The sequence below is a fragment of the Lagopus muta genome, chromosome 13 (assembly GCF_023343835.1).
Source record: "Lagopus muta isolate bLagMut1 chromosome 13, bLagMut1 primary, whole genome shotgun sequence".
NCBI lineage: Eukaryota > Metazoa > Chordata > Aves > Galliformes > Phasianidae > Lagopus > Lagopus muta.
The window spans coordinates 1754107-1771104 of NC_064445.1; the positions used below are offsets into that span (position 1 = coordinate 1754107).

A 16998-nucleotide genomic window follows, 5' to 3' on the forward strand; every position below is an offset into this window, starting at 1 on the left:
GTGTGCCGCAGGGGCGGTGGGCGCCCGGCGGATGAGGGGGGGGGTGCCGGTACCCCCGGGGCTGAGCCAGCGGCGGGAGCCATGGGGACTGCGGGCTCGGTGCCAGCCGGCCCCTCGGAGGGAGCTCCGCAGCTCCGGGCGCTGCCATGGGGCGGTGCCGGGCTGCCCGCAGCGGGTGCCGGCGGGGCGGGCTCCCCGGGGTGGGGCGGCGGTGCGGGGCGGGGAGCGGGGCCGGGCGCTCGGGGCCGCCGTTCGCCGAAGCGGGAGCGGAACCGGAGCGGAGCCGGGAGGAGCGGGGCCGGGCGGCTGCGCGCGGCGCTCGGCCCCGGGATGTCCTCGTCGGCCGGCGAGCAGTGCCGCTCGCCCGTGGGGTTGGATTGCTGCAACTGCTGCCTGGACCTGGTGGGGGCCGGGGGGGGAGAGAACAACAACCCGGGCAGCCCCACCGCCAGCGGCTTCCGGCAGCTGCGGGAGCAGCTGGAGGGCGAGAACCTGAACGCCGCCAAGCTGAGCTCCATCATGCGCCAGGACTCGCTGGAGCCCGTCGTGCGGGACCCCTGCTACCTCCTCAACCAGGGCATCTGCAACAGGAACATCGACCAGACGCTGCTCTCCATCCTGCTGCTCTTCCACAGGTGGGTGCCCGCTGCTGCGGGGCCGCGCTCCGCTGCCGGCTGCGTGCCGCGCTCCCCGGACCCCGCGCTCGTCCCCGCCGTGCCCGGAGGGTCGGGGACACGGACGGCTGTCACTTGGGGTGGTGCCACCTGCAGCCCCCTACGGGTCGGTGGGACGTGGGGAGCCCCTCTCTGGAGCCGTTCCCCATCCCCCGCGCAGCCCCCATCGGGCGCTCCCGTCGGTGTCCCCAAAATAGCGCTGCATGAGGGCACATGGCCCCGCACGTGGCACCTGCGTGACCTCTCCCCACGGCTCCCGCAGCCCTTGCATAACGCGGGGCAGACGCTCAGGTAGGAGAGGAGGAGCCGGGCTGCCCGCCAGAGCACCCTCTGCACGCCCCATGGGGGGAAATGGGGGAGAGACGGCGAGGGTTCCCTGCGTGTGATGCGGGCAGGGAGGGAGGGAGGGGACACGGGGGAGGGAGGTGACAGTGTCCCCCCATGCGTGCTGGAGACCGAAGCTGTGCACCCACGAAAGCGGTGCCCGTGGTTACGATGTGTCCACTTTGGGTTCGGTGCCCCACGCCGCCCCAATCTGCCCCCTCCTCCTGCGTCCCTCCCCACAATGCCCACACCTGCAGCCGCTGTTGTTTTGCTCCAACCTGAACTTTCTCCTCCTGGGGAAATGCGTCAGGTGAGGCGGGAGGCGATAGTGGATGGGGTGAGGGCTGTGGTGCCAGGGAACACCCCGATAACACAGCCCATGGGGGTATGGCACTGCAGCCTTTGGGGGTATGGCACTGCAGCCCATGGGGGTATGGCACTGCAGCCTTTGGGGGTATGGCACTGCAGCCATGGGGGTATGGCACTGCTGGCTCTGCATTTGGTGGCCACAGTGGCCCATGGACACCTGCAGGAGGAGGCGGTGTGGATGATGGGTCCGTGTTCAGTGGGGCCAGGCTCACAATGGGGGGACTCACAAAGTCCACCCTGGGCACCCCCAGCCTGGTTTGGGGGGTTTCCCCCCCAGCTCTCTGCAGGGATGCAGGATGGATGCTCCGTGCTCTTGCCATAGGAACTCCCAAGGCTAAAACCAATCCCAACTCCTAACCCTAAACTCAACCCCCTAACAATGCTAACCCCTCACCTTAACACTAAACCCCACCCTGAGACCAACTCCAGCCCTAACCCCAACCCTAAGACTAACCCCAAACCTACCCTAACCTTCCCCCTAACCCTAACCTCGACCCCAATGCTAATCCCAACCCCTCTCAGAGGGCAGGAGGTGGCATCTATGGCCCAGTGCTGCTCATCCCAGTCCCTGCCATGCAGAACCCAGAGGGGTGGCCCTGCAGAACGCATTCCTGCAGCGCGTGGGCTGCAGTGACAAGAGGCCTTTGAGCAGGGACAGCGGGTGGGCGTGGGGCTGCGAGCCGGGGCTGAACTGCGTGGGAGCCCCCCAAAAAAGGGGTCACCGGGCTCTGAGCATCACGGCCCCACTGGTTGTGGGGCAGGGGAGCAGGAGGGCTGCGCTCGCCCCGTGGCCGTGCCCCGCCGATGAGCAGCAAGCTATATTTATCTGTGCTGCTGGCATGGGGACAGGAGTTTGTCACCCTCTGACTGAGGTTGTATTTAGACCTGGGGGGATGGGGGGGGGGCAGGCAGGGGCCCCCCAGCACCGGTTTTGGGGTGTGATGCAGAATCCTGAAAGAGGTCCTGTGGAATCATGTGGAGGGTTAGGGTTAGGGTATCCAAGTGGAGGCACTTGGGGTGGAGAAGACCCCAGAGGTCATCGACTCTCAATACCAACCAGGCAGCTCCTGTGGGGCTGGCAGCCCAACCTCAGTCCTATGGGGCAGCAGTTCAGGGCAGGGTGAGGAGTAGGGTGAGGGAAAGGGAGAGGGATGGGGCTGGGGTTTGATGTTAGGAATGGGTGTAAGGGTTCAGGTGAGGGTTGGGATTAAGGTTAGGTTTATGGTGAGGGTTGGAATTAGGTGTACAATTACAGTTGGGATCGGGATGAGGGTTGGAGTTAGGGCTGTGGTTCAGGGCTGGGGTTAGGATGAGAATTGGGGTTAAGGTCAGGTCTATGGCTGGGGTTAGGGCTAGTTTGGGGATTGGTCTTAGGGTTGGAGTTAGGGCTGGTTTAGGGCTCGGGTTAGGAGTTGGTGTTAGGGTTGGGGTTAGTTTTAGGGTTGGCTTTAGGGTTGGGATTGGGCTGAGAATTAGAGTTTGGATGGAGGTGTAGCACGGGGTTTCAGGCACCTTCTGAGGCCGTCCCCAGGCGGTGGCACAGCGGTGCCCGGACCCATGGGGCACAGCAGCAGGGTGACAGCTGCACGCCCCACACAGCCCCATACCCTCAGTGTTGTTATTGTTCTGAAATGTCACCGGGGGGAGGGAGGGGGGGGGGAAAGGAGAGGCGGGGAGGCTGCAGCTCTGCGTCCCATTCCAAATGCCCGGCGTGCTTCCCAAAGGCCAGGTGGGGTATTAATAACCAGCCCCAAATCACCTGACCCAGCCTGACCTCGGGGCTCAGCCCCTGACCTCGGTGCTGTGCTGTCCGTGCTTCATCCGTCCATCTGTCCGCTTTTGGGTCCTGTTAGAGATGCCAAGCCTGGATTGGGAAGGATGCTGCGTTTCCTGGGTTGTGGGGTGTCGCTGCACAGGGTGCCCACGCGCTGCTTCCCAACCCGTATCCTAATGAGCTGCTCTCCAATTAGCGAGCTGGCCTCTCCCGCACGCCTCCCATCCACGTGCTCTCCATCCCTGCATCCTCAAACTGATGCTAGCAGGGCGCAGCGGGGCGGGGTGTGGGACGGGGTCCCGGTGACAAAGTTGGAAAGAAAAAGGAAAATCGCGGCTGTCAGCGGGGCTGCGCGCTCACACGCCAGCGAGCCGGGAACTGGGAGTACGGCCAAGTCCCTTTATCAGAGGAAGCAGGCCGCCCTACAGCTGGAGCGGGGAGCCTGCCAGCCCCCCCCTGCACCCAGCACGGCCTCCCCAAGGCGAGGGGGGCACCCCAGGGTGTGGCACTGGGGTGTTGGGGTTCCCCCTGGCGCGAAGCGCTGAGGCCCCGTTGCTGTGGGGCGCCCGGGGTTTGGGGTTTGGAGGAGCCGCCGGCGGAGCGTGCACGCCCATAGGGGTTGTGCTGTGTGCCACGTGATGGGCGGAGGGCTGTGTGAGCCCCAAAGTCCTGGGGACGGGGACATGGTGTGGGGCTGGGGGGTTGGGCCAGGGGGCTCCTCTGTGCGTGCGTGCAAGCTTTGCTGTGCGCCTGGAGCTGGAGGTCTGCTTGGCACGGCTCCTGCAGCACTCGGTGGCCTCCCCAAGGCCAGCAGCGAGAGTTTCCCACGGCTCCGACCCTCTGCAGGGCCTTCCTCCCATTGAGCCGAGGCCTTGGGAGAGAGCAGGAGGGCCGGAGGGGGGCACGGAGCAGCCCAAGGGCTCCAGGACTGCTGTGTGTGGCACTCGCCGTGCAACGTGCCTGCAAGATGCATCCGTGGGCACACGTGTGCTTGCAGGGCGTGCACACACAAGCGCGTGCGTGCAGGTGTGTGCATGCAGAGTGCCAAGGTGTGTGGGAATGCACACGTGTGCATGCCGTGGGGGTGTGTGCGGGGCGTGCATGGGTTGCAAGCTGCAGCCCGGCGTGTGTGCGCGCCCCACAACACCACAAGCAGGTGCAGGGCTTTGCGTGGAGCTGCCCTGAGATTCCCCATGCGCTGCAGCTTAGGAGGCACAAAGCTGTGTGCACACTTCCTTCGGTGCTCTGTACACCGGGCTGGGTGGGCTCCTGCTGCTGGGGACCCCGGCACGGTGCCGCTGAGCGCATCCTGCCCGCCTGGTGGCATCTCAGGGCTGTCACCCTGCACACACAGAGCGCCTTTCACCCGCCCGCTGCCCCGGCTGACACTCCGGGCTCTGAAAGGGACAATTGAGCGTGGCTGAGGTCACCCCCCGGCGTCCCTACCCCGTGCCCAAATCCCCTCCCTGCGGCCCCGGGATGCGGCCAGTGCCCTGGCTGTGCCCTTGGAGAGCTGCGGGGTGCAGAGGGGACACAGAGGGGCATGGCCGCACCCCCGCCGTACTCCCCGAGCCTCTTCAGGAGGAGGGACTGGTGAGTGGGGCTCTGGGGGTCCAGGGGTTCCGCGGCGGTCAGGATGGGGCCGGCACAGGGCAACGTGCCACCTCTCGACCGGGAGAAAGGGATCCCCGTGTGTGCCCCCTCCGTGGGTGAGTGGGCAAACTGCTCGCCCATCCCACCCCCAGAAGACCCAGGTGGGGTTCGGCTGCACCCCTCCCTGCTCAGAGGGCACGGCCATGGCACCAACCCCAAAAATCAGTGGGGTTTTTTTGGAGGGGTATTCCACAGAGCACCCAGCAACGGGACAAAGTCCTGCTGGGTCCAGAGGGCAGCGATAAGCTCCGGGTGGGGATAGGGAGCAAGGCAGGGGGGCAATGCTAGCCCAGCAGGGTAGGCAAGGGGGGGATCATCGCCACCCACAGCTTTAGGGTAGCAACAACCCCCCTCCCCCCACGGCTTTAGGGTGCCCTACATGCAGCACGCACACGGTGCTGCTCGACGCTTCCACCCTCTGCGCCCCTCAGGACCCCATGGAGAGCCGGGGGGGGGGGGGGTCCGGCAGCCCTGCAGCCCCGAGCCCGACCACGGGAGGGGGCTGCCCTCCCCCCCTCCCCCCCTCCCCAGCAGCACGGCGGGGTTACGCAAGGGCGGAAGGGGGGGGGGGGGAGGAGGCGGGGCGGCCGCGGGTTGTTTTGCGCCCGGGGGTTGTTTTGCTCTCCGGTTGTTGTTCGCTCCCGTTTCTGTTGTGCTTTTTTTTTTTCTTTTTTTTTTTCCCTCTCGTTGTTTTGTTCCGAGCCGATCTCGGTTCCTCGCCCGACGACGCGTTGTTTTTGCGCTCTCTGGGTTTCGTTTCGCTCTCCGTTTCGCTTTGCTCCCCGCTTTTTCACTTTGCGCACCTTTCGTTTGTTTCGTTTCGCGCGCCCTTTCCCCCTCGGCACCCCCCTTCTTATTTTGCGCATCTCTTTTTGCACGCTCTTCCAATCGGTGCCCCCTTCCTGCACTTTCCTTGGGTTCTCACACCCCTTTCCCTCCGCACACCCTTTCTCCCTACCCCACACTGAGCCCCACACCCCACAGCCACCCCAAACTCGGGGCCCACCCTTCTTTCCCCACCCCAAACCCTTCAGCACCCCACGTTCGGGGGCGCAGCACGGATCAGGGGAGGAGCGCTGGGCGCACGGAGGAGCCCGTGCAATTAGCGAGCAATTAGCGGGCAGCGCTCAGCATTACCGGGAGCGGCGCTGCGGCGCTGGGGGCGGCCCCCACCCCCCTCCCGTGTCCCCGCCCGCCGCCCATATAAGCCAGGGCGTGAGCCGGGCCCCGCAGTGCGCTCCGGACCCGCAGCTGCCCGCAACGATCCGCGCAGCCATGAGCACCGGCGTGTACCACTCCCCCATGGAGGTGGCTGTCTATCAGCTGCACAACTTCTCCATCTCCTTCTTCTCCTCTTTGCTCGGGGGGGACGTGGTCTCCGTGAAGCTGGACAACAGGTAGGGGCAGCCCCTGGGCTCCCATCCCGGTATTTATTGCTCCTCCGGAACGGGGCAGCGTGGAGCACTGAGCCCGTGAAGTGGGGAGCGCAGTGCGTTGCTCCCTATGGGAACGGCGCTTTCTGTGTTCCATCCCATTAAGAGATGAGCTTCATTCGTTGCCCTCCATGCAGGGGGGGCTCTCTGCTTGCTGCGCCGTTGATGGAGGGGTTGGGGGATGCGCCCCACTGCACGGACCTCGGGGATTTGCTGCTAACCTGCACCTTCCCTGCTTTATTCCAGTGCCTCCGGAGCCAGCGTGGTGGCCATTGACAACAAGATCGAGCAGGCAATGGTGAGCCGCAGCCTTCTGTCATCTTTAGGGGTTTGTGGGGGGGGGAGGCCCTGCTCCCGGGAGGTGCCATGTCCAGCATAGGGGTCCCCCTGCTCCCCAGCCTGTTGCTGGGCAGAGCGGCTCCTTTGTCTGCCTGCAGCTGGCAGTGCTCATTGGCTCCGTCTGCGCCGCAGTGCGCAGAGAAACAGGGGGGGATGGAGGGGGAATGGGGGGGGGGGGGGGGGTGTGGGACCCTTCGGGGGTCTTGGGGATTGAGCGAGGCCCTGTGGGTGATGGGGAATTGCAGGCTGCCTCTGCACCTTGAGGAGGGAGGTGATGGATCAGTGAGGGTGATGGAGGAGGGGTGCCTTGGGGGTGGGGGGCAGCAGGGTGCAGGAAGGGATGGGGCAGCTCCATGAAACATCCCACCAACGGACCCCATCCTTCCCCCTCCCCCCCCCCCCAACGCAGGACCTGGTGAAAAACCACCTGATGTACGCGGTGCGGGAGGAGGTGGAGGTGCTGAAGGAGCAGATTAAGGAACTGCTGGAGAAGAACTCGCAGCTGGAGCGTGAGAACAGCCTCCTGAAGACCCTGGCCAGCCCCGAGCAGCTGGAGAAGTTCCAGTCACGGCTCCCATCCGAGGTGTTGCAGCCCCAGGAGCAGAGCCCGGAGCCTGCCCCCCCGGCCCAGCACTCGGGGGGCTCTGCGGTGTAAAGTGGCTCTGTCCTTGGGGTGGGCAGAGCCACGGAACTCTTTCTACTTCATCTCCTGCAACGATACCAAAATAAGCCAAGTTTTTCTGCCTTGGCTCAGAGGACTGCCGGAACCCGGTGCCGGGATGCTCGTCCCTCCGGGAGATGCCGGTGGCTGACCCCCATCTGTCTGCCCTCCCTGCGCTGTGTGGGGCAGAGCTCGCCGAGACCCCGTAGTGCTGACCATGGGGATGCGGCTGGAAGGAGCGCGCCGAGCCCCAGCGTTGTGGGGGGTGGGGGGAGCAACCCAAACCTGGACTTGAGCAGCTGTTTCGGTTGCACGCACGTCGGCGTGGGGATTACAAGGAAAGAAAGAGAAGAACGACAACCAAAAAGAAAACCAAACCAACCAAACCTTGTTTGACTAGAGTTGAGGTGTTTCTGTAGCTGTGTCTATGCGGTGTCTGCAGGATGCTGCGGGCCGGCTGTGCCCTTCTGGGCAGGATTTGAAAGGAGACTGGAATGGCACCAGGGTGGAACTGGGGGAACTGGGTGGCCAGAGGCCCCAAAACGGCCCCGAAATGCGGGATGGCAGCAATGGGTGCTGCGTTCCCCCCTCCTCCCCCCCCGAGCGACGGGACGTCCCTGCAGACGTCGGACGGTTGGAGCGGTGACGTGGTTGTGTACATTTTTAGGTAGAAATTGCAATAAAGTCTACTTTTTTATAGAAGCACCTGCGCCCGTGCTGTGTGTCTGCAGATGGGGAGGGGGCCGTCGGGGGGATGGAGCGGTATGGGCTGAGACTGGGGGTGGGATGGGGCTGCTGTTCCCCAGGTGCTGCCAAGCCTTGGGGTTTCGTGGTGCTGCTCCTTTGGGTCAGACCCCTGGATGGGCTCCTGTGGGATTTTGGAGATGAGAGCAGCACTCTGCATCCTATGGAGGGGAAGGTGAGCGGAGCCTGCAGGTCTCAGTGTCCCCATGTGTGCAGGGATGTGCTGGAGGGGTCATGCAGGGGGCTGCTCTCCTCCACTGTTGATGCCATGGCATCTTGTAGCACTGAGCACAAGATTGGACCGTCCTGAAATACAACGTGAGAGACAGAGCTGTGATGGATGTGGACATCCCTGGGGCTGTGGTTGCCCTGCAGGCGGCAGGGATGGGGTTTGAGATGGATGCAGCATAGCAGGATGGGTGCAGCACCCTCCTCTGGGGGTGTGCCGTGGGGTTTGTGCCATGCTGACCGCATCCTGCCGCCTTTTGCCGTGGCTTCAGGCCTCACTGCGGTGAGGGTGGTGCAAAACCAATCTGCCATGAGTCACAGCGGGGCTGGGGACGGTTGGTGCCAAGGAAACGCTGGTAAACACCAAAACACAGAGCCACGGAGCACGGAACGCTGATGAGGTGTCTGTCCTCTCCCTGCTCCCCACCCCATCCCTGTGCTGGGACCTCACTCTGGGCAGTGCTGCAGCCCTGCAGGTGCACATGCGTGTGCAAGCTTTCCCCCTGCTGTGTGCATGTCTATGCGGGGCCGTCCCTGTATACAGGAGTGAATTTGGGACGTGTGGATGGGATGCGGGGATGGGGCACGGTGCTCAGTGTCACCACAACCCACCCTCTGCCCCCCACCCTCTTGCAAGGGGCGGCTGGGTGAGTGGGCAGTGCCTGACCCCCCCCACCCCGCTCAGCCCACGCACCCCAAAACCACTTTCCCAGCTACGCCTCCCTCCCATCCCTTTCCCCCCCTCCCCATCATGGGCAGAGCACTGGCAGCATGGTGTGACACTGGGACAGCCAATGGCACGGGCAGAGCAGCCACAAACCCCTCCCTGTGGCTGGCAGGCCCCCCCCCCCCCATCACCCGCTCCTCCAAGATCGATGTCCCCTCGCCTTGCAGTGTGGGCTGTGACGAAGGACTCTCCCTTCCTAGGGACACTCACGCCTGTCACCCCCCTCCCCATGCTGGGGATGGATGGGGTTGCTGCAGCCCGGGCAGCAAAGGGTGAAGGTGTTGCGTCAGGAAGTCTCTAAGAAACGGTCGATTTGTTGAAAATGTAAAAATAACAGAAGCTGCTGCTGGGCTGAGCGGGGCTTTCCCAGCGTGGGGGGACGCTGGCACGGCCCATGGCAACTGTGCCCCAACCACAAGGCACGGCGCGGGCAGCCCCACATCTGGGGTGTGGGGTGGGGGAAGGGATGGGAATGGGAATGGGATGGAAGGGGTTTGGGGGAGGGAATGAGGACAGGGAGGGGATGTGGCTGGGGATTGGGATTGGGGGTGAGGGTGGAGAAGGTGATGGGATGGAGATGAGGGTGGTGGGTTTGGCAGGTGGTTGCAACAGGGATGGGAAAGGGGATAGCATGGGATGGGATGGTGTTGGCATGGGACAGTGATGAAGAGGGGATGGGCTAGAATGGGAATGGGATAGAGATGGGGATGAAATCCCCTGGCAAGCCCTGAGTGCTCACAGTGAGCCTCCAAGGCAACCCCAGGGACTTCTGGGGGGCTACAAGCCACCCCAATGGCTGCTCCGTGCAAAATCCTCTTCCATGGTTTAAACCAGCAAGGGCAGAGGGAGGGCTGGCATTACAGACAAGGAGGGAAGGATGCTGAGCAAGGGCACGGCTTACAGCAGAAGGAGGAGAAAAGTGCAGGGAGACGTGATTGCCTGAACGCTGCCTGAGTTAATGGGCTCTATGTGGGGAGATAAGGGGCCGTGAGCTGTAAACCTGCCCAGGAAAGCCGACTTCCTCATTCCTGAGCAGAAAGGGAGATGCACAGAAAGGCAAACAACACCAGAGCAAATTGCTCGATGACAAACAGGGACCTGAGGTCCAGACGGGTGACCCAGGGGACACACAGGGCTCCGGTGGGGGCTCTGTGCAGACGCTTCCACCCCGGGGACCGTGGCGTAATGAATGAGCGATGCGAGTGCCAGGGATTAGCCAGGATTTAGGGGCCTGTGGGACCCGGCCAATTTGGTTTAATTGATCATTAGAAGCAGCGTTAATCCCTGGGAAAATCAGTGTGGGAAAAGCAGGCGCCTGGGAGGACTTGGCCGAGGTGTGCAGGAGCGCAGGAGGCAGCTCCTCTCCTTCACCATACTCCAGCCAGAGCCGCCCCAAAAGGCACCCGACCCCCAAACCCCACTGCAGTGCAGTGCGTGCTGCTGGGCTGGGTTACTCATTCTCCAGGAGGAGACCTTTGGACTGCACACACAAAGTGTGCAGAGAACTGGGGCTGGCATCCTGTCTTCTGACACCACGGGTGCTCGTTTTGCAGCAGCGCATCGGTGGGATGCAAGCAGCGTGGGTTGCATCCTGGGAAGCTCCCATCATTAGGAGATCCTAACAACTTCCCAGCAGCACAGGTACCGCTTGAGTGCTCCTCATGAGCGTCCCCACAGCATCTCAGTGTCCCCACAGCACCTCCATCCCCATGCTGACCCCACACCAGCACACAGGACCCGCCGGCGCGCCGGCTGCCGGCTTCCTCCCAATTAACCCAATTAATCTCGCAGGGCTCCAGCCATGCAGCAACTCTGCAGCCGCCGCCGCCGCCTGGCTCTCCCTGCCCTCCCGTCCACCTGTGTTGTGTAACACGGGCATGAGAACAAGGCAGAGCCGTGCTGTGCCTGTGAAGCTGCCGCCCAGTGCCATCCCGCTGTGCCCAGCAGCTGTAGCAGCCGCTGGAGTGGCACATCAAAGTCCTCCCGGCTCAGCTACCCCAACCGGCAGCAGGGATTTGGCTGGGAGACCTGCAGGGATGGGGCTCGGCATCCTCCTGCTCTGAGCATCCCTGCTGGGTTGGCCATGTGGCATGGGCTGGTGACAGAGCGTGGCATGGCGTGGGGAAGCGAGGGATGAGGTGCCTGCAGTCTGTGCACGAAGGATGGATGCAGAGCACAGACCCGTGCGGATGGGATGATGCTCTGAGCTTCCCATGCACTGAGAACCCGTGAGCTCCAGCTCAGCATCCCTGTGCCAAAGGGTCGGAGATGCTAAAGGCCAGTGTGGGGAGCAGAGTGAGCAGAGCTTTGGGGAAGTCGCTGACAGTTGTCTCTATGCTGGTTGTCAAGGGACAGAAACCGGGGTGTAGAAAGAGCCTGAGTGACAAAACATGAAGCCACCAGCTTGGGAAGATGGGGTAATTATTGTGATTGTTGTGATGACAATCACTGTTGTTACCATCACAACAACAGCTACTGCTTGCTGGAACTGCACCAGGGCTGGCATCAGTGCGACCAGCACAGCGGTGGCACTCGGTGTCCCTGCAGGTGGGGGCTGTCCTCCAGGAGCTGCCCCCAGCCCTCAGCACCCCCTGCATGCTGTGTCACCACCCTGCATTGCTGCTTCCCACCCCAACCCATTCCCAAGCCACTCCAAAACCAGAACGTTTTCTTTCTTCCCATTTCCACTTTTATTCATTTCTTTACTGGTGATGATTTATAACCAAAGCCAACAGCCTGACCGACCCAAACGCTGAGCCTCTGGCTTGGGATGCCCCACAGCCCCCAGCAAGCACAGAAGCAGCCCTGCATCAATGCAACCAACACCACTTGTTTGCTCCCCTCACTCCGCTCTGTGCCTCTCCAGGTGTTTGCAATGCAGATGACGTTTGCCACGTGCAATGTGCCAAGTCCTGCAGGGGGAATAACGGAATCTGCAGCTCTCCATGCCCTTCCAGGAAGGGCTGCGGATGCTCCGGGCCGCTCTGCTCACCCTGCTACCATGTTTGGGTGTTTTTGTGGCCAGCTGCTGACTCAGAGCCGTTCGCAGGCGGTGTTTACACGGCCGTGACGGAGGCAGTGCTGTGGCTGTGCCCATCCTGGCCGCAGGGCTCGTGCCGGTGACATTGAGGGACTGCCGTTCGCAGCTCCAAAGTGGGTCATCCGGAGGCTGCCTGCAGGCAGGATCTGCCCAGCGACTTGTTGTTCCCATTCCCAATGGCACGCAGTCCCTGTGCCCATGGCCACGTTCCCGTCACGCCGCAGGCATCCCGCGTGCCTCCACAAGCTCGTGCCACCGGGGCTTCTTGACTTCTCGACAAGCACCAGTCAGCAGGAAAAGCATCCCAAGCCTGCAGGGAACCCAGGGCAGTGGGATCCACCTGGGGCCCTGCGCATGGCACGTTTTGGGTGGGAAGATCCCCAAAGCGGGCTGCTCCTCCTCGTCGTCCCCTTCCCGAGCAATGGGAAGCAACCCTCCCTCCATCCTGCCCACACCCGGTGTTCCCCTTCCCACACCCATATGCTTCATAGCCCGAAATAGCTGGAAAAGGCCAAAAATAACCCTCACTGTGCCCTGAGGATTGCGTGTAAGCATAGGGAAGGACTGTCCCCAAACACCAGCCCTCAAATCCATGCCCTGTGGGTGCAGTCAGAGCACGGCTGCCTCCTCCTGCTGACACACAGCCGCACGCAGCCTGCCCGCAATGTTTGGGGCTGTTTGCTGCCCGCTGCCCGGCTACCAGCTGCTGAATCACCATGCATCCTCCCCACGAGCAGGAAACCCGCTGTCAGCTCTGCCACGGGCGCCCCACAGCTCACGGCTCTTTCTGGGACCGGGGAGATGGCGACATCTCAGCCTCCCCAGTCCCAATCCCAAGCCCACCAACACCAGCCCTCCTCCCCTAGGAGGAAGGAGCCATGCTGTTCTCCCTCCGTTGCCGCTATGGGGCAGCCCCACAGCCCCGCTCTGCCCCCCAGCCTGCAGCATCTGGAAGGGATCAGCGCTGTGGATGAAGGGAGGGCTATAAATAGCGGCCGGGTCCCAAATCTCAGATTAAAAACAACGACAACAAATCAAAAGCGGAGCACAAAGTGCTGGCTCCTCTGCCCGCCGTATTTACGTACTTAGAGCCTTTTTATTTTCCCCCGTTCCTCGCTTGTTTTCAATCTCTCCTCCGTGCTGTGATGTTCCAGAGCTGTTTTCTTGCCCACTGGGCAGGATCCCAGGGACGCATTTCTTGGAAGGCTGCAGTTCCATCGGTTTGTCTGAAAACGAGCAGCAGCAGCAGCAAAAACCCCAGGACCTTTTTTCTGCTGGTTCAGCCCAAGGAGGAGCTCATCTCACAGCTGTGGGGCCAGAGGAGACCCCATCTCCCACCCAGGACTGAAACAAGGGGGAGAGGCTTAGGGTCAGGCTGAGGGTTAGGGGTTGGTGTGGATGTGTTGATTCCCACTGGGGCTGTTTTGGTGGAAGGGCTGAGGTTTGGCAGCACAGCCTTTGTTTGGGAAATAACCTCGTAAATCTGCTTAACGCGGGCACTGAATCACTCCCGCTCCTCTGCCTTTGAGCTGAGCCATCCCTGCCCTGAGAAGGTGCTAAAAAACAACGAGCAGGGCCCCTTGAGCAACCCAACAAGGTGGCGAGGCTCTGCCAGGGGATTCGGGAGCCAAAGGATGGCAGTGACGAAGCCAGAGGATGCAATGAGGCCAAGGGATGGGGAGAGGGCAGGGTTAGATTAAACGTAAGGAGAAAATGACCTAAGGTGAAATGGTGAGGTTGGGGATGCTCTGTGACACCGTGGTGACCCTCAGCGCCCTTCTGCAGGGCTGCAGGGTGACCCAAACATCACAGCTCTACGGTCGCAGCCCTCGGTCCCCCCCCCAACACAAGGCTCAGGTCTTCCTTGAAGGCTTCGGCTGCGCGGTGACCACTCAGCAATCTCAGTTTTCCTTTTAGAGACAACACAGAAACTGTGATTTCCTGCGTTCCCAAGCAGGGTGGGGGGAAAAAGAAAAACTTGGAAACTTTTCTAAATATACGCTCAGAGCATCCGCAAAGGAAACGTCACTGCAAAACGCTTGGCTCGAATGAACCAAAAGCAAAATCCCACGGTGAGCTGTGGGGTTGCACACTGGGGACCATGCGGGGTGCCCCCACAGCACGTCCCAACCCCATCCATCCCAAGGAGAAACCGGGTGAGCTGCAGTGCTGCTGGCACAGCACAGAGTGGGGCCGGGCTGAGCTCAAGGTCGAGGGCTGTGAATTCCTGGTTATTTTTAGCTGTGGGTGAGCAGCTGGAGGAAAACAAGAGGAAGAACAGCTGGGATGCAGAGAGGGAGCAGGGCTGCATCCCAGGGATGGGTTGGATAAATAAGGGTGCAAGCTGCAGGGGGGGAAGGGATGGGTGCTGGGGGTGGAGGGGTGGCCCCGTGTGCCATGAAGCTGCAGGAGGATGCAGCCCCAAGAGGATGCTGCAGTGGGGTGGGAGCACCGTGGGTCAGCATCCCGTGGGAATGGTGTCTATCCCTCACTCCCAGAGCATCACGGCTGCGGCAGGATGTGCCTCTGAGCATCACGGCCACGTCGCTGGTGCTAAAGGCAGGATAAGGACAAGCAGGGCATGAGCACCTTCAGAACAGAGGGGTCTGTGTGAAGCTGCCGCCACTGAGCAGCATCTCCACGTCCCAGTCGTGGGCACAGCACCCCAAACCCCCAGCTCAGGTCTGTGTGCAGATCCCGGTGCTGGCAACAGTCCTGGGGCTGGGGTGAGGCTGGGAGGTGGCACGGGGGTCCTCCACGGTGCCACCCAGCAGATGTCACTGCTGTGCCCTCCGCAGTCATCCTGTCGGCAAGCAGGTCCACCACCAGCATGGGACCTTCCCTGCAGAAGACTGAAAACAGCATTGGCAGCTGCTAGGCCCGCATTCATGAGACACTCCTATGGGACCTCTATCTGGCTGAACCCAACATCAGCCCTATGCAGCCCCACGGTGGGGGGCAGCTCTCGCCCATCCCCTGAGACCCAACTCACAGCCCACGGGCCAAGGCAAGGTGCTGGCAGAGGTCGGTGCACGAGGCACATCCAGCCCCACAGCAGAGCTGGTGGATCCCCAATCCCATTCCAATGAGTCACCAGCACACAGCTGCTGCCCTGCTCTTTCCCAACCGGGTGCAGCGGGAGGAAGCAACAAGGCTGCTGTTTGCAAACAGCACAGCGTGCACGACAGCATGGCTATACTTAGCTGCCTGCATGCCCTGCACAGCCCGCTCCCTTTGATGTGCAAAGCATGGTGCACAACTTGCTGCTACCCAAGGGAAGAGTGCATGGAGGGATGGGGTTGCCAGGTCCCCAAAACTGCCCTGGCTGCATGCAGAGGCAGTAGAGCATCCTTGGCACCGCACAGCTGGCTCCCGGGCACAGCGTGCAGGATGTGCTTGCCTGCCAGCAGCCAGCGTTGGTGTTGGAAACCTCTTGTTTTCAATCTTGTGTGAGCAGGGAACCCAGCCCTGCTCCAGGACATGGTGAAATTACAGCCATACGGAAACAATTAGCAAGGGGGGGGATAAGGAAGAAGCTTTGCTTGGTTGGCACATAGAAGAAAACAGAGCCCACGAGGCAGGCCAGCTACCTCTGCGCTGGGAGAAAATAACCCTTGTGTGCAAGAAGAGCACGGAGATGTGGCTCACAGCAGGAGGGCTGAGGTTGTGGGGTCTGTTCAAGGATGCAGGGGACAGAATGGACACTGCAGTGCGAGGTCTTTGCCCTCTGCTCATTCCTACGGAGGAGAACTCTTGGTTAGCAGTGCCCCTGCAGCTCCCTGCTCTTCGTTTGGGGCAGGAGCACCCGGGACAGGGGCTTTGCAATGTGGGCTGTGCCTCTCTCATGGGGAAAGTCTGATGCAATTTGCTCTGCTGGCAACTTGCACTCAGTCTTTCATCAGCAGCCCTCCGGGAGGGGAGTCCCATGAAGCAAACACCTGGGATGTGCTGGGGAACAGCTAATCCAGGTTTGCCCTGCCCGGCAGCGGAGGAGGAGCAGGGTAGTGAGATGGGGTTCAGGGTGCTGACACCCCCACCTGGTACAAAGCCAGCTCTAAAGCCCAGGAATCTGCAGCACAGGGCAGAAAATCCCACTCTGGAGGGCACAGAGACCACCTCATGCACCTCAGGGTACGGCACAAAGCCTCACCTCCCACCTGTGGTGTCCCCCTGCCTGAGCCAGCTGGCAGCCCCACGGCCAAAATGACCGGACCAACCTCCCACCCCAGCCAGGACCGTTCTGTGTCCCATTCACCTCACTCAGGTGGCTGCTTCCATTCCCTGTCCCCTCCCTTGCCCAAGTGCGGGTGGTTTTTGGGGTAGGAAATGATGGATTCCTTCCTTAGTTCCAAGTCTGAACGTTGTTTTCTTTGTGTGTCTTCTGGTTTTGTTTCTCTTCTTGTGGAAAATTCCCAGCACTCGCCTGTCCTGGAAGCCCAGCGGGGAAGTGAAAGCAAACCCTGTTATTGGATGGGGCTGGAGAGCTGGGAATGGAGCTGACCCCGAGCACACGCCATGTCCCACCGCCAGCCCTTGGCTGAGCCTTTTGCAACAACTGGGCGCCTGCGTGCCATCTCTCAGCTTTCCCTTCCCAGCTCACTGTTTTTTAACTAGCTGCAGAAATCCCAACCCAAACTATGGTTACCTCAGCCTGAACCAGCACAAGTGTTCAACGAAACATCCAGGATCTGGGATCCCCTGTCCTATGTGGATCCTTATCCTGCACGGATCCCCCGCCCTGCATATATATCTCCATCCTACATGGATCCCAATCCTGCACGGATCCCCTGTCCTTCACAGCTCCCCTTCCTTCATGCATCCTTACGGATCCATGGGTTGACAGTCAGATGAGATGATCTTAGCGGTGTTTCCCAACCTTAACAATTCTATCCTACATGGATCCCCCATCCTACAAGAAAGCCTTGCAGGAGCTGGGATAGGCACAATCAGCAACCTGTGCTGGAGGAGCAGTGGGTGAGGATCTCTGCCCCATGGGGACACATCCCTCACCTCCTCACGGCCCCAGTGCTGC

At 61.7% G+C, this 16998-nt stretch overlaps 1 protein-coding gene across 2 annotated transcripts; it reads left to right on the forward strand.

Annotated features, from left to right (window-relative positions):
• Window positions 1-234: 234 nt before the first annotated feature.
• On the forward strand, window positions 235-7929 carry TSC22D3 (TSC22 domain family member 3). 2 transcript variants are annotated; one of them, XM_048959732.1, is made up of 3 exons: window positions 235-635; window positions 6474-6525; window positions 6976-7929. In XM_048959732.1, the coding sequence occupies exons 1-3, from the start codon at window positions 331-333 to the stop codon at window positions 7219-7221; spliced, it is 603 nt and encodes a 200-aa protein (XP_048815689.1). In that variant the 5' UTR covers window positions 235-330; the 3' UTR covers window positions 7222-7929. The 2 variants fall into 2 exon arrangements, with proteins under 2 accessions (XP_048815689.1, XP_048815690.1); XM_048959733.1 differs by lacking the exon at window positions 235-635 and adding an exon at window positions 5988-6191.
• Window positions 7930-16998: the final 9069 nt, after the last annotated feature.